General features: G+C 50.5%; 1 protein-coding gene across 1 annotated transcript in view; it reads right to left on the bottom strand.

The window, feature by feature from the left end:
* Positions 1–16,205, bottom strand: part of LOC144664615 (E3 ubiquitin-protein ligase SHPRH-like) — a 57,895-nt gene that overhangs the window by 39,296 nt on the left and 2,394 nt on the right. Inside the window, exons 3-4 of the mRNA XM_078525749.1 lie at positions 15,333–16,041; positions 14,544–14,651 (exon numbers count right to left, since the gene is read on the bottom strand). Coding sequence (XP_078381875.1) covers positions 14,544–14,651; positions 15,333–16,041 — 817 coding nt within the window. The remainder of the gene's footprint in view (positions 1–14,543; positions 14,652–15,332; positions 16,042–16,205) is intronic.

Here is a 16,205-nt window from a genome sequence, read left to right on the forward strand (position 1 = left end):
TGGGGGTTGTGCTGGTTGTGGGCATTGTGTTGGTTGTGGAGGTTGTGTTGGTTGTGGACATTGTGTTGGTTGTGGAGGTTGTGTTGGTTGTGGGCATTGTGTTGGTTGTGGAGGTTGTGTTGGTTGTGGAGGTTGTGTTGGTTGTGGGGGTTGTGTTGGTTGTGGGGGTTCTGTTGGTTGTGGGCATTGTGTTGGTTGTGGAGGTTGTGTTGGTTGTGGGCATTGTGTTGGTTGTGGAGGTTGTGTTGGTTGTGGGCATTGTGTTGGTTGTGGAGGTTGTGTTGGTTGTGGGGGTTGTGTTGGTTGTGGAGGTTGTGTTGGTTGTGGGGGTTGTGTTGGTTGTGGGCATTGTGTTGGTTGTGGAGGTTGTGTTGGTTGTGGGCATTGTGTTGGTTGTGGAGGTTGTGGTGGTTGTGCTGGTTGTGGGCGTTGTGTTGGTTCTGTTGGTTGTGGAGGTTGTGCTGGTTGTGGGCGTGGTGTTGGTTGTGCTGGTTGTGGAGGTTGTGCTGGTTGTGGGCATTGTGTTGGTTGTGGAGGTTGTGTTGGTTGTGGGCATTGTGTTGGTTGTGGAGGTTGTGTTGGTTGTGGGGGTTGTGTTGGTTGTGGAGGTTGTGTTGGTTGTGGGCATTGTGTTGGTTGTGCAGGTTGTGTTGGTTGTGGGGGTTGTGTTGGTTGTGGAGGTTGTGGTGGTTGTGGAGGTTGTGTTGGTTGTGGGCATTGTGCTGGTTGTGGAGGTTGTGTTGGTTGTGGGGGTTGTGTTGGTTGTGGAGGTTGTGTTGGTTGTGGAGGTTGTGGTGGTTGTGCTGGTTGTGGGGGTTGTGCTGGTTGTGGGCATTGTGCTGGTTGTGGAGGTTGTGTTGGTTGTGGGCATTGTGCTGGTTGTGGAGGTTGTGTTGGTTGTGGGGGTTGTGTTGGTTCTGGAGGTTGTGTTGGTTGTGGTGGTTGTGCTGGTTGTGGAGGTTGTGTTGGTTGTGGGGGTTGTGTTGGTTGTGGAGGTTGTGGTGGTTGTGGAGGTTGTGTTGGTTGTGGGCATTGTGCTGGTTGTGGAGGTTGTGTTGGTTGTGGGGGTTGTGTTGGTTGTGGAGGTTGTGTTGGTTGTGGAGATTGTGTTGGTTGTGGTGGTTGTGCTGGTTGTGAGGGTTGTGCTGGTTGTGGGCATTGTGTTGGTTGTGGAGGTTGTGTTGGTTGTGGGCATTGTGTTGGTTGTGGAGGTTGTGTTGGTTGTGGGCATTGTGTTGGTTGTGGAGGTTGTGTTGGTTGTGGAGGTTGTGTTGGTTGTGGGGGTTGTGTTGGTTGTGGGGGTTGTGTTGGTTGTGGGCATTGTGTTGGTTGTGGAGGTTGTGTTGGTTGTGGGCATTGTGTTGGTTGTGGAGGTTGTGTTGGTTGTGGGCATTGTGTTGGTTGTGGAGGTTGTGTTGGTTGTGGGGGTTGTGTTGGTTGTGGAGGTTGTGTTGGTTGTGGGGGTTGTGTTGGTTGTGGGCATTGTGTTGGTTGTGGAGGTTGTGTTGGTTGTGGGCATTGTGTTGGTTGTGGAGGTTGTGTTGGTTGTGGGGGTTGTGTTGGTTGTGGAGGTTGTGTTCGTTGTGGTGGTTGTGCTGGTTGTGGAGGTTGTGTTGGTTGTGGGGGTTGTGTTGGTTGTGGAGGTTGTGGTGGTTGTGGAGGTTGTGTTGGTTGTGGGCATTGTGCTGGTTGTGGAGGTTGTGTTGGTTGTGGGGGTTGTGTTGGTTGTGGAGGTTGTGTTGGTTGTGGAGATTGTGTTGGTTGTGGTGGTTGTGCTGGTTGTGGGGGTTGTGCTGGTTGTGGGCATTGTGTTGGTTGTGGAGGTTGTGTTGGTTGTGGACATTGTGTTGGTTGTGGAGGTTGTGTTGGTTGTGGGCATTGTGTTGGTTGTGGAGGTTGTGTTGGTTGTGGAGGTTGTGTTGGTTGTGGGGGTTGTGTTGGTTGTGGGGGTTCTGTTGGTTGTGGGCATTGTGTTGGTTGTGGAGGTTGTGTTGGTTGTGGGCATTGTGTTGGTTGTGGAGGTTGTGTTGGTTGTGGGCATTGTGTTGGTTGTGGAGGTTGTGTTGGTTGTGGGGGTTGTGTTGGTTGTGGAGGTTGTGTTGGTTGTGGGGGTTGTGTTGGTTGTGGGCATTGTGTTGGTTGTGGAGGTTGTGTTGGTTGTGGGCATTGTGTTGGTTGTGGAGGTTGTGTTGGTTGTGGCCATTGTGTTGGTTGTGGAGGTTGTGTTGGTTGTGGAGGTTGTGTTGGTTGTGGGGGTTGTGTTGGTTGTGGAGGTTGTGTTGGTTGTGGGCATTGTGTTGGTTGTGGAGGTTGTGTTGGTTGTGGGCATTGTGTTGGTTGTGGAGGTTGTGTTGGTTGTGGGCATTGTGTTGGTTGTGGAGGTTGTGCTGGTTGTGGGCATTGTGTTGGTTGTGGAGGTTGTGTTGGTTGTGCTGGTTGTGGGCATTGTGTTGGTTGTGGAGGTTGTGTTGGTTGTGGAAGTTGTGGGCGTTGTGTTGGTTGTGTTGGTTGTGGAGGTTGTGTTGGTTGTGGAGGTTGTGTTGGTTGTGGAGGTTGTGGTGGTTGTGGAGGTTGTGTTGGTTGTGGAGGTTGTGGTGGTTGTGGGCGTTGTGTTGGTTGTGGAGGTTGTGTTGGTTGTGGAAGTTGTGGGCGTTGTGTTGGTTGTGTTGGTTGTGGAGGTTGTGGTGGTTGTGGAGGTTGTGGAGGTTGTGTTGGTTGTGGGGGTTGTGTTGGTTGTGGAGGTTGTGGTGGTTGTGGAGGTTGTGTTGGTTGTGGGCATTGTGCTGGTTGTGGAGGTTGTGTTGGTTGTGGGGGTTGTGTTGGTTGTGGAGGTTGTGTTGGTTGTGGAGGTTGTGGTGGTTGTGCTGGTTGTGGGGGTTGTGCTGGTTGTGGGCATTGTGTTGGTTGTGGAGGTTGTGTTGGTTGTGGGCATTGTGTTGGTTGTGGAGGTTGTGTTGGTTGGGGAGGTTGTGTTGGTTGTGGGGGTTGTGTTGGTTGTGGGCATTGTGTTGGTTGTGGAGGTTGTGTTAGTTGTGGGCATTGTGTTGGTTGTGGAGATTGTGTTGGTTGTGGGCATTGTGTTGGTTGTGGAGGTTGTGCTGGTTGTGGGCATTGTGTTGGTTGTGGAGGTTGTGTTGGTTGTGGAGGTTGTGCTGGTTGTGGGCATTGTGTTGGTTGTGGAGGTTGTGTTGGTTGTGGAAGTTGTGGGCGTTGTGTTGGTTGTGTTGCTTGTGGAGGTTGTGTTGGTTGTGGAGGTTGTGTTGGTTGTGGAGGTTGTGGTGGTTGTGGAGGTTGTGTTGGTTGTGGAGGTTGTGTTGGTTGTGTTGGTTGTGGAGGTTCTGTTGGTTGTGCTGGTTGTGCTGGTTGTGGGCATTGTGTTGGTTGTGGAGGTTGTGTTGGTTGTGGAAGTTGTGGGCGTTGTGTTGGTTGTGGAGGTTGTGTTGGTTGTGGAGGTTGTGTTGGTTGTGGAGGTTGTGTTGGTTGTGCTGGTTGTGCTGGTTGTGGGCATTGTGTTGGTTGTGGAGGTTGTGTTGGTTGTGGGCATTGTGTTGGTTGTGGAGGTTGTGGTGGTTGTGCTGGTTGTGGGCGTTGTGTTGGTTGTGGAGGTTGTGCTGGTTGTGGGCGTTGTGTTGGTTGTGCTGGTTGTGGAGGTTGTGCTGGTTGTGGGCATTGTGTTGGTTGTGGAGGTTGTGTTGGTTGTGGGCATTGTGTTGGTTGTGGAGGTTGTGTTGGTTGTGGGGGTTGTGTTGGTTGTGGAGGTTGTGTTGGTTGTGGGCATTGTGTTGGTTGTGGAGGTTGTGTTGGTTGTGGGGGTTGTGTTGGTTGTGGAGGTTGTGTTGGTTGTGGGGGTTGTGTTGCTTGTGGGCATTGTGTTGGTTGTGGAGGTTGTGTTGGTTGTGGGCATTGTGTTGGTTGTGGAGGTTGTGTTGGTTGTGGGCATTGTGTTGGTTGTGGAGGTTGTGTTGGTTGTGGAGGTTGTGTTGGTTGTGGGGGTTGTGTTGGTTGTGGAGGTTGTGTTGGTAATGGGGGTTGTGTTGGTTGTGGAGGTTGTGTTGGTTGTGCTGGTTGTGGAGGTGGTGTTGGTTGTGCTGGTTGTGTTGGTTGTGGAGGTTGTGTTGGTTGTGGAGGTTGTGTTGGTTGTGTTGGTTGTGGAGGTTGTGTTGGTTGTGCTGGTTGTGCTGGTTGTGGGCATTGTGTTGGTTGTGGAGGTTGTGTTGGTTGTGGAAGTTGTGGGCGTTGTGTTGGTTGTGTTGGTTGTGGAGGTTGTGTTGGTTGTGGAGGTTGTGTTGGTTGTGCTGGTTGTGGGCATTGTGTTGGTTGTGGAGGTTGTGTTGGTTGTGGGCATTGTGTTGGTTGTGGAGGTTGTGGTGGTTGTGCTGGTTGTGGGCGTTGTGTTGGTTGTGTTGGTTGTGGAGGTTGTGCTGGTTGTGGGCGTTGTGTTGGTTGTGCTGGTTGTGGAGGTTGTGTTGGTTGTGGGGGTTGTGTTGGTTGTGGAGGTTGTGTTGGTTGTGGGCATTGTGTTGGTTGTGGAGGTTGTGTTGGTTGTGGGGGTTGTGTTGGTTGTGGAGGTTGTGGTGGTTGTGGAGGTTGTGTTGGTTGTGGGCATTGTGCTGGTTGTGGAGGTTGTGTTGGTTGTGGGGGTTGTGTTGGTTGTGGAGGTTGTGGCTGTTGTGTTGGTTGTGGGCGTTGTGTTGGTTGTGACTCAGGTTGTGGAGGTTGTGTTGGTTGTGGAGGTTGTGTTGGTTGTGGGGGTTGTGTTGGTTGTGGAGGTTGTGTTGGTTGTGCTGGTTGTGGAGGTTGTGTTGGTTGTGCTGGTTGTGTTGGTTGTGGAGGTTGTGTTGGTTGTGGAGGTTGTGTTGGTTGTGTTGGTTGTGGAGGTTGTGTTGGTTGTGCTGGTTGTGCTGGTTGTGGGCATTGTGTTGGTTGTGGAGGTTGTGTTGGTTGTGGAGGTTGTGGTGGTTGTGGAGGTTGTGTTGGTTGTGGAGGTTGTGGTGGTTGTGGGCGTTGTGTTGGTTGTGGAGGTTGTGTTGGTTGTGGAAGTTGTGGGCGTTGTGTTGGTTGTGTTGGTTGTGGAGGTTGTGGTGGTTGTGGAGGTTGTGGAGGTTGTGTTGGTTGTGGGGGTTGTGTTGGTTGTGGAGGTTGTGGTGGTTGTGGAGGTTGTGTTGGTTGTGGGCATTGTGCTGGTTGTGGAGGTTGTGTTGGTTGTGGGGGTTGTGTTGGTTGTGGAGGTTGTGTTGGTTGTGGAGGTTGTGGTGGTTGTGCTGGTTGTGGGGGTTGTGCTGGTTGTGGGCATTGTGTTGGTTGTGGAGGTTGTGTTGGTTGTGGGCATTGTGTTGGTTGTGGAGGTTGTGTTGGTTGGGGAGGTTGTGTTGGTTGTGGGGGTTGTGTTGGTTGTGGGCATTGTGTTGGTTGTGGAGGTTGTGTTAGTTGTGGGCATTGTGTTGGTTGTGGAGGTTGTGTTGGTTGTGGGCATTGTGTTGGTTGTGGAGGTTGTGCTGGTTGTGGGCATTGTGTTGGTTGTGGAGGTTGTGTTGGTTGTGGAGGTTGTGCTGGTTGTGGGCATTGTGTTGGTTGTGGAGGTTGTGTTGGTTGTGGAAGTTGTGGGCGTTGTGTTGGTTGTGTTGCTTGTGGAGGTTGTGTTGGTTGTGGAGGTTGTGTTGGTTGTGGAGGTTGTGGTGGTTGTGGAGGTTGTGTTGGTTGTGGAGGTTGTGTTGGTTGTGTTGGTTGTGGAGGTTCTGTTGGTTGTGCTGGTTGTGCTGGTTGTGGGCATTGTGTTGGTTGTGGAGGTTGTGTTGGTTGTGGAAGTTGTGGGCGTTGTGTTGGTTGTGGAGGTTGTGTTGGTTGTGGAGGTTGTGTTGGTTGTGGAGGTTGTGTTGGTTGTGCTGGTTGTGCTGGTTGTGGGCATTGTGTTGGTTGTGGAGGTTGTGTTGGTTGTGGGCATTGTGTTGGTTGTGGAGGTTGTGGTGGTTGTGCTGGTTGTGGGCGTTGTGTTGGTTGTGGAGGTTGTGCTGGTTGTGGGCGTTGTGTTGGTTGTGCTGGTTGTGGAGGTTGTGCTGGTTGTGGGCATTGTGTTGGTTGTGGAGGTTGTGTTGGTTGTGGGGGTTGTGTTGGTTGTGGAGGTTGTGTTGGTTGTGGGCATTGTGTTGGTTGTGGAGGTTGTGTTGGTTGTGGGGGTTGTGTTGGTTGTGGAGGTTGTGTTGGTTGTGGGCATTGTGTTGGTTGTGGAGGTTGTGTTGGTTGTGGGGGTTGTGTTGGTTGTGGAGGTTGTGTTGGTTGTGGGGGTTGTGTTGCTTGTGGGCATTGTGTTGGTTGTGGAGGTTGTGTTGGTTGTGGGCATTGTGTTGGTTGTGGAGGTTGTGTTGGTTGTGGGCATTGTGTTGGTTGTGGAGGTTGTGTTGGTTGTGGAGGTTGTGTTGGTTGTGGGGGTTGTGTTGGTTGTGGAGGTTGTGTTGGTAATGGGGGTTGTGTTGGTTGTGGAGGTTGTGTTGGTTGTGCTGGTTGTGGAGGTGGTGTTGGTTGTGCTGGTTGTGTTGGTTGTGGAGGTTGTGTTGGTTGTGGAGGTTGTGTTGGTTGTGTTGGTTGTGGAGGTTGTGTTGGTTGTGCTGGTTGTGCTGGTTGTGGGCATTGTGTTGGTTGTGGAGGTTGTGTTGGTTGTGGAAGTTGTGGGTGTTGTGTTGGTTGTGTTGGTTGTGGAGGTTGTGTTGGTTGTGGAGGTTGTGTTGGTTGTGCTGGTTGTGGGCATTGTGTTGGTTGTGGAGGTTGTGTTGGTTGTGGGCATTGTGTTGGTTGTGGAGGTTGTGGTGGTTGTGCTGGTTGTGGGCGTTGTGTTGGTTGTGTTGGTTGTGGAGGTTGTGCTGGTTGTGGGCGTTGTGTTGGTTGTGCTGGTTGTGGAGGTTGTGTTGGTTGTGGGGGTTGTGTTGGTTGTGGAGGTTGTGTTGGTTGTGGGCATTGTGTTGGTTGTGGAGGTTGTGTTGGTTGTGGGGGTTGTGTTGGTTGTGGAGGTTGTGGTGGTTGTGGAGGTTGTGTTGGTTGTGGGCATTGTGCTGGTTGTGGAGGTTGTGTTGGTTGTGGGGGTTGTGTTGGTTGTGGAGGTTGTGGCTGTTGTGTTGGTTGTGGGCGTTGTGTTGGTTGTGACTCAGGTTGTGGAGGTTGTGTTGGTTGTGGAGGTTGTGTTGGTTGTGGGGGTTGTGTTGGTTGTGGAGGTTGTGTTGGTTGTGGGGGTTGTGTTGGTTGTGGAGGTTGTGTTGGTTGTGCTGGTTGTGGAGGTTGTGTTGCTTGTGCTGGTTGTGTTGGTTGTGGAGGTTGTGTTGGTTGTGGAGGTTGTGTTGGTTGTGTTGGTTGTGGAGGTTGTGTTGGTTGTGCTGGTTGTGCTGGTTGTGGGCATTGTGTTGGTTGTGGAGGTTGTGTTGGTTGTGGAAGTTGTGGGCGTTGTGTTGGTTGTGTTGGTTGTGGAGGTTGTGTTGGTTGTGGAGGTTGTGTTGGTTGTGGAGGTTGTGGTGGTTGTGGAGGTTGTGTTGGTTGTGGAGGTTGTGTTGGTTGTGTTGGTTGTGGAGGTTCTGTTGGTTGTGCTGGTTGTGCTGGTTGTGGGCATTGTGTTGGTTGTGGAGGTTGTGTTGGTTGTGGAAGTTGTGGGCGTTGTGTTGGTTGTGGAGGTTGTGTTGGTTGTGGAGGTTGTGTTGGTTGTGGAGGTTGTGTTGGTTGTGCTGGTTGTGCTGGTTGTGGGCATTGTGTTGGTTGTGGAGGTTGTGTTGGTTGTGGGCATTGTGTTGGTTGTGGAGGTTGTGGTGGTTGTGCTGGTTGTGGGCGTTGTGTTGGTTGTGGAGGTTGTGCTGGTTGTGGGCGTTGTGTTGGTTGTGCTGGTTGTGGAGGTTGTGCTGGTTGTGGGCATTGTGTTGGTTGTGGAGGTTGTGTTGGTTGTGGGCATTGTGTTGGTTGTGGAGGTTGTGTTGGTTGTGGAGGTTGTGTTGGTTGTGGGGGTTGTGTTGGTTGTGGGGGTGGTGTTGGTTGTGGGCATTGTGTTGGTTGTGGAGGTTGTGTTGGTTGTGGGCATTGTGTTGGTTGTGGAGGTTGTGTTGGTTGTGGGCATTGTGTTGGTTGTGGAGGTTGTGTTGGTTGTGGGGGTTGTGTTGGTTGTGGAGGTTGTGTTGGTTGTGGGGGTTGTGTTGGTTGTGGGCGTTGTGTTGGTTGTGGGCATTGTGTTGGTTGTGGAGGTTGTGTTGGTTGTGGGCATTGTGTTGGTTGTGGAGGTTGTGATGGTTGTGGAGGTTGTGTTGGTTGTGGGGGTTTGTTGGTTGTGGAGGTTGTGTTGGTTGTGGGGGTTGTGTTGGTTGTGGAGGTTGTGTTGGTTGTGCTGGTTGTGGAGGTGGTGTTGGTTGTGCTGGTTGTGTTGGTTGTGGAGGTTGTGTTGGTTGTGGAGGTTGTGTTGGTTGTGTTGGTTGTGGAGGTTGTGTTGGTTGTGCTGGTTGTGCTGGTTGTGGGCATTGTGTTGGTTGTGGAGGTTGTGTTGGTTGTGGGCATTGTGTTGGTTGTGGAGGTTGTGTTGGTTGTGGAGGTTGTGTTGGTTGTGGGGGTTGTGTTGGTTGTGGGGGTTGTGTTGGTTGTGGGCATTGTGTTGGTTGTGGAGGTTGTGGTGGTTGTGCTGGTTGTGGGCGTTGTGTTGGTTGTGTTGGTTGTGGAGGTTGTGCTGGTTGTGGGGGTTGTGTTGGTTGTGCTGGTTGTGGAGGTTGTGCTGGTTGTGGGCATTGTGTTGGTTGTGGAGGTTGTGTTGGTTGTGGGCATTGTGTTGGTTGTGGAGGTTGTGTTGGTTGTGGGGGTTGTGTTGGTTGTGGAGGTTGTGTTGGTTGTGGGCATTGTGTTGGTTGTGGAGGTTGTGTTGGTTGTGGGGGTTGTGTTGGTTGTGGAGGTTGTGGTGGTTGTGGAGGTTGTGTTGGTTGTGGGCATTGTGCTGGTTGTGGAGGTTGTGTTGGTTGTGGGGGTTGTGTTGGTTGTGGAGGTTGTGTTGGTTGTGGAGGTTGTGGTGGTTGTGCTGGTTGTGGGGGTTGTGCTGGTTGTGGGCATTGTGCTGGTTGTGGAGGTTGTGTTGGTTGTGGGCATTGTGCTGGTTGTGGAGGTTGTGTTGGTTGTGGGGGTTGTGTTGGTTGTGGAGGTTGTGTTGGTTGTGGGGGTTGTGTTGGTTGTGGAGGTTGTGGTGGTTGTGGAGGTTGTGTTGGTTGTGGGCATTGTGCTGGTTGTGGAGCTTGTGTTGGTTGTGGGGGTTGTGTTGGTTGTGGGGGTTGTGTTGGTTGTGGGCATTGTGTTGGTTGTGGAGGTTGTGGTGGTTGTGCTGGTTGTGGGCGTTGTGTTGGTTGTGTTGGTTGTGGAGGTTGTGCTGGTTGTGGGCGTTGTGTTGGTTGTGCTGCTTGTGGAGGTTGTGCTGGTTGTGGGTATTGTGTTGGTTGTGGAGGTTGTGTTGGTTGTGGGCATTGTGTTGGTTGTGGAGGTTGTGTTGGTTGTGGGGGTTGTGTTGGTTGTGGAGGTTGTGTTGGTTGTGGGCATTGTGTTGGTTGTGGAGGTTGTGTTGGTTGTGGGGGTTGTGTTGGTTGTGGAGGTTGTGGTGGTTGTGGAGGTTGTGTTGGTTGTGGGCATTGTGCTGGTTGTGGAGGTTGTGTTGGTTGTGGGGGTTGTGTTGGTTGTGGAGGTTGTGTTGGTTGTGGAGGTTGTGGTGGTTGTGCTGGTTGTGGGGGTTGTGCTGGTTGTGGGCATTGTGCTGGTTGTGGAGGTTGTGTTGGTTGTGGGCATTGTGCTGGTTGTGGAGGTTGTGTTGGTTGTGGGGGTTGTGTTGGTTGTGGAGGTTGTGTTGGTTGTGGAGGTTGTGGTGGTTGTGCTGGTTGTGGGGGTTGTGCTGGTTGTGGGCATTGTGCTGGTTGTGGAGGTTGTGTTGGTTGTGGGCATTGTGCTGGTTGTGGAGGTTGTGTTGGTTGTGGGGGTTGTGTTGGTTGTGGAGGTTGTGTTGGTTGTGGTGGTTGTGCTGGTTGTGGAGGTTGTGTTGGTTGTGGGGGTTGTGTTGGTTGTGGAGGTTGTGGTGGTTGTGGAGGTTGTGTTGGTTGTGGGCATTGTGCTGGTTGTGGAGGTTGTGTTGGTTGTGGGGGTTGTGTTGGTTGTGGAGGTTGTGTTGGTTGTGGAGATTGTGTTGGTTGTGGTGGTTGTGCTGGTTGTGGGGGTTGTGCTGGTTGTGGGCATTGTGTTGGTTGTGGAGGTTGTGGGCATTGTGTTGGTTGTGTTGGTTGTGGGCATTGTGTTGGTTGTGGAGGTTGTGTTGGTTGTGGAGGTTGTGTTGGTTGTGGGGGTTGTGTTGGTTGTGGGGGTTGTGTTGGTTGTGGAGGTTGTGTTGGTTGTGGAGGTGTTGTTGGTTGTGGAGGTTGTGTTGGTTGTGGAGGTTGTGTTGGTGGTTGGGGTTGTGTTGGTTGTGGAGGTTGTGTTGGTTGTGGGCATTGTGTTGGTTGTGGAGGTTGTGTTGGTTGTGGGGGTTGTGTTGGTTGTGGAGGTTGTGGTGGTTGTGGAGGTTGTGTTGGTTGTGGGCATTGTGCTGGTTGTGGAGGTTGTGTTGGTTGTGGGGGTTGTGTTGGTTGTGGAGGTTGTGTTGGTTGTGGAGGTTGTGGTGGTTGTGCTGGTTGTGGGGGTTGTGCTGGTTGTGGGCATTGTGCTGGTTGTGGAGGTTGTGTTGGTTGTGGGCATTGTGCTGGTTGTGGAGGTTGTGTTGGTTGTGGGGGTTGTGTTGCTTGTGGAGGTTGTGTTGGTTGTGGTGGTTGTGGAGGTTGTGTTGGTTGTGGGGGTTGTGTTGGTTGTGGAGGTTGTGGTGGTTGTGGAGGTTGTGTTGGTTGTGGGCATTGTGCTGGTTGTGGAGGTTGTGTTGGTTGTGGGGGTTGTGTTGGTTGTGGAGGTTGTGTTGGTTGTGGAGATTGTGTTGGTTGTGGTGGTTGTGCTGGTTGTGGGGGTTGTGCTGGTTGTGGGCATTGTGTTGGTTGTGGAGGTTGTGGGCATTGTGTTGGTTGTGTTGGTTGTGGGCATTGTGTTGGTTGTGGAGGTTGTGTTGGTTGTGGAGGTTGTGTTGGTTGTGGGGGTTGTGTTGGTTGTGGGGGTTGTGTTGGTTGTGGGCATTGTGTTGGTTGTGGAGGTTGTGTTGGTTGTGGAGGTTGTGTTGGTTGTGGAGGTTGTGTTGGTTGTGGGCATTGTGTTGGTTGTGGAGGTTGTGTTGGTGGTGGGGGTTGTGTTGGTTGTGGAGGTTGTGTTGGTTGTGGGCATTGTGTTGGTTGTGGAGGTTGTGTTGGTTGTGGGGGTTGTGTTGGTTGTGGAGGTTGTGTTGGTTGTGGGCATTGTGCTGGTTGTGGAGGTTGTGTTGGTTGTGGGGGTTGTGTTGGTTGTGGAGGTTGTGTTGGTTGTGGAGGTTGTGGTGGTTGTGCTGGTTGTGGGGGTTGTGCTGGTTGTGGGCATTGTGCTGGTTGTGGAGGTTGTGTTGGTTGTGGGCATTGTGCTGGTTGTGGAGGTTGTGTTGGTTGTGGGGGTTGTGTTGCTTGTGGAGGTTGTGTTGGTTGTGGTGGTTGTGCTGGTTGTGGAGGTTGTGTTGGTTGTGGGGGTTGTGTTGGTTGTGGAGGTTGTGGTGGTTGTGGAGGTTGTGTTGGTTGTGGGCATTGTGCTGGTTGTGGAGGTTGTGTTGGTTGTGGGGGTTGTGTTGGTTGTGGAGGTTGTGTTGGTTGTGGAGATTGTGTTGGTTGTGGTGGTTGTGCTGGTTGTGGGGGTTGTGCTGGTTGTGGGCATTGTGTTGGTTGTGGAGGTTGTGTTGGTTGTGGGCATTGTGTTGGTTGTGGAGGTTGTGTTGGTTGTGGGCATTGTGTTGGTTGTGGAGGTTGTGTTGGTTGTGGAGGTTGTGTTGGTTGTGGGGGTTGTGTTGGTTGTGGGGGTTGTGTTGGTTGTGGGCATTGTGTTGGTTGTGGAGGTTGTGTTGGTTGTGGGCATTGTGTTGGTTGCAGAGGTTGTGTTGGTTGTGGGCATTGTGTTGGTTGTGGAGGTTGTGTTGGTTGTGGGGGTTGTGTTGGTTGTGGAGGTTGTGTTGGTTGTGGGGGTTGTGTTGGTTGTGGGCATTGTGTTGGTTGTGGAGGTTGTGTTGGTTGTGGGCATTGTGTTGGTTGTGGAGGTTGTGTTGGTTGTGGGCATTGTGTTGGTTGTGGAGGTTGTGTTGGTTGTGGAGGTTGTGTTGGTTGTGGGCATTGTGTTGGTTGTGGAGGTTTTGTTGGTTGTGGGCATTGTGTTGGTTGTGGAGGTTGTGTTGGTTGTGGGCATTGTGTTGGTTGTGGAGGTTGTGCTGGTTGTGGGCATTGTGTTGGTTGTGGAGGTTGTGTTGGTTGTGGAGGTTGTGCTGGTTGTGGGCATTGTGTTGGTTGTGGAGGTTGTGTTGGTTGTGGAAGTTGTGGGCGTTGTGTTGGTTGTGTTGGTTGTGGAGGTTGTGTTGGTTGTGGAGGTTGTGTTGGTTGTGGAGGTTGTGGTGGTTGTGGAGGTTGTGTTGGTTGTGGAGGTTGTGGTGGTCGTCGGCGTTGTGTTGGTTGTGGAGGTTGTGTTGGTTGTGGAAGTTGTGGGCGTTGTGTTGGTTGTGTTGGTTGTGGAGGTTGTGGTGGTTGTGGAGGTTGTGGTGGTTGTGGAGGTTTTGTTGGTTGTGGGGGTTGTGTTGGTTGTGGAGGTTGTGGTGGTTGTGGAGGTTGTGTTGGTTGTGGGCATTGTGCTGGTTGTGGAGGTTGTGTTGGTTGTGGGGGTTGTGTTGGTTGTGGAGGTTGTGTTGGTTGTGGAGGTTGTGGTGGTTGTGCTGGTTGTGGGGGTTGTGCTGGTTGTGGGCATTGTGTTGGTTGTGGAGGTTGTGTTGGTTGTGGGCATTGTGTTGGTTGTGGAGGTTGTGTTGGTTGTGGGCATTGTGTTGGTTGTGGAGGTTGTGTTGGTTGTGGAGGTTGTGTTGGTTGTGGGGGTTGTGTTGGTTGTGGGCATTGTGTTGGTTGTGGAGGTTGTGTTGGTTGTGGGCATTGTGTTGGTTGTGGAGGTTGTGTTGGTTATGGGCATTGTGTTGGTTGTGGAGGTTGTGTTGGTTGTGGGCATTGTGTTGGTTGTGGAGGTTGTGCTGGTTGTGGGCATTGTGTTGGTTGTGGAGGTTGTGTTGGTTGTGGAGGTTGTGCTGGTTGTGGGCATTGTGTTGGTTGTGGAGGTTGTGTTGGTTGTGGAAGTTGTGGGCGTTGTGTTGGTTGTGTTGGTTGTGGAGGTTGTGTTGGTTGTGGAGGTTGTGTTGGTTGTGGAGGTTGTGTTGGTTGTGGAGGTTGTGGTGGTTGTGGAGGTTGTGTTGGTTGTGGAGGTTGTGGTGGTTGTGGGCGTTGTGTTGGTTGTGGAGGTTGTGTTGGTTGTGGAAGTTGTGGGCGTTGTGTTGGTTGTGTTGGTTGTGGAGGTTGTGGTGGTTGTGGAGGTTGTGGTGGTTGTGGAAGTTGTGGGCGTTGTGTTGGTTGGTTGGTTGTGGAGGTTGTGTTGGTTGTGGAGGTTGTGTTGGTTGTGGAGGTTGTGGAGGTTGTGTTGGTTGTGGAGGTTGTGTTGGTTGTGGAGGTTGTGGAGGTTGTGTTGGTTGTGGAGGTTGTGGTGGTTGTGGGCGTTGTGTTGGTTGTGTTGGTTGTGGAGGTTGTGTTGGTTGTGGAGGTTGTGTTGGTTGTGGAGGTTGTGGTGGTTGTGGGCGTTGTGTTGGTTGTGCTGGTTGTGGAGGTTGTGCTGGTTGTGGAGGTTGTGTTGGTTGTGGAGGTTGTGCTGGTTGTGCTGGTTGTGGTGGTTGTGTTGGTTGTGTTGGTTGTGGGCGTTGTGTTGGTTGTGGGCATTGTGTTGGTTGTGGAGGTTAATGTGCTGGTTGTGGAGGTTGTGTTGGTTGTGGAGTTGTGGGCGTTGTGTTGGTTGTGGAGGTTGTGCTGGTTGTGCTGGTTGTGGAGGTTGTGCTGGTTGTGTTGGTTGTGGCTGTTGTGGGCGTTGTGCTGTGTTTAATTCACTTCTTTTAGAGGTAGCTGGGGGTTTTGTCATGGTTTTAAGTGTTTCATAAGTGTTTCCAGAGTAAGTAAATCTCTGCAGCTCAGTATGTGGCGTCACAGAAAAACTTGTGCAGTAAAATATGCCGGTTGTGGTCGTTGTGCACAACCAAAATCACAACCCCTTCAAGTCTATCCAGAAACGTGCCAGGTATAGTGATAACACCAACAACAATTTCTTATCAGAGCCTAAGAAAATGAATTTCAAAGTTTACAAGAAACATGTAAACCATAGGTAAAATCGCACTTGTAGCTCAATCAGTGGAACTTCGAAATTTTATTTTTTGATTTTGATGTTTGGTGTTGAATATTAGAAATGATTTCTTTTGATAAGATATTTGAAAGAGTAACACAGAAGTTAACAATAAGATGTAATATAACTTTGGTATATAATTTTGTCCAATATTAATACTTGAAGTCCTGGCGGATTCTGTCTTTAACACTCAGTTTACAAACAGTTCACTTTCTTACCAGCAGTTTCAGAGTTGATGGTTCTGTGTGCCTGGAGATCTCGTCCACCCACTGCTGGGCAATAGGGGCTGGAGAGATGATCAGAGTAGCTCGGGATGGAATGGCTGGCTGCAATCAGTAACAAAAATATGTCAGTCTGCATTATGTCATTTACCTGTAGGCAAAGTAAGCCCCACTCAATAGCCCTGACCTAGTGGATTTTCCTGTTGGGTTAATAGATTTTATCCATCACTTGCCCAATGGACAAGTACCGGTAACATGTTTAGTTTGCAAATGAAGTAAAGCCACTGAGAGAGGTCTTCAGGCTGGCACACAATGGTTCCAACTGGCCTGAAGGGCAAGCTGGTAAATCCCTTTTCTTTGCACCCTGTTTTTAGAGGAGGGGGACAGGGGGGTCTGAACCTCCTGGCTCCCTTACCTTTTGCTCCCGCTTCTCATACCATTTACTCCCGCCTCCCGCCCCTTCCTGTAGCAGTTCTTTCCACTTTATCCCATACCCATTGCGAAATATAATGAAATGTTGCAAAATTTTACTCTTTTTCTCCTGGTTCGTGACACCTTAGGAATCCCACTACCCACCCTTCCTTCTCCAACTTCCCACCCCTTTTCTCCTGGGCTCCGCCCTTGGTCCCCCTCCACTTTACAGAGATCTATGCCGACCAACCTGGCATTTTCAAAAGTTTCAAAATCTAAAATTAATAAAGAACTTCAAAGATTCTGGCCAACAGTAGAAAAGGGAACTAACTAAGTAAAAAGATTTTGACAAGGACAGCAATGTTGAGCCCTTACCCTGTTCACTGCACAGTGTGGACACAAAAATTCGCCCGGACAGTTATAATTTAGACACTCAGCATGGAAGACTGCTTGACACCCACAACACTGCAACAGTTTGTCGTCACAGCTGGCGACATTTATACCACAGATACACTGGCATTTAATAGAAGCAGTTCTTTCTTCAACTGATGTAACAAACTCTGAACTGGTGGCTTCTTGATCACTTTGAACAACATCAAGCTTGTTTGACTGATTATGTGGTGTTGTACTGTGAGCAGATGTACAAGTAGGGTCATCACTTCCTTCAGTGACTGTTTTGTTATCCTTATCACTATCGCCATTACATAACGTCAAGGCAGCTTCAGAACAAGTTGAAACTTGGGCATCAGAGGTGGAATCTGCTGTATCATTGTAAATTTTACTACAATCAGGATCTGGTTTATTTGTATTGCTAACAGTTCCGTCAGTTCCCTGGCTGGAAATGTCACGTTCTGTAGATTCCAATTTAGAAGGTTCCTTGTTAAGTGATGTTGCTGTGCTGGTTTGACTAATACTTGAGTACTGGCCAGCTGTCGCAGTTTTGTTTAGTGACTTGTGATCTGATGAAGGTTTACGATGACATAAAATACATGCGATAACCTCCACCGTCTTTCCGAGTCCCATTTCATCTGCTAAGATTCCTCCAAGAGGTAGTGACGGCAAGCAAAATCTTTCTTTTGTGAGTCTACAAATAAGAAAAATAAATCTATCAAAAATTATTTTATAATTTCCTCACTGCAAATTCAGGTTTGTAAATTCTGTAAACATCCAGGTACTGTTCAGTATAACAGTTTACTAGGTTAATTAAAATAATGATAATTCTCTCCTCGTCTTATCAGCTGAATGTGA

The sequence above is a fragment of the Oculina patagonica genome, chromosome 9, assembly GCF_052425735.1.
Source record: "Oculina patagonica isolate OP01 chromosome 9, crgOcupat, whole genome shotgun sequence".
NCBI classification, from domain to species: domain Eukaryota; kingdom Metazoa; phylum Cnidaria; class Anthozoa; order Scleractinia; family Oculinidae; genus Oculina; species Oculina patagonica.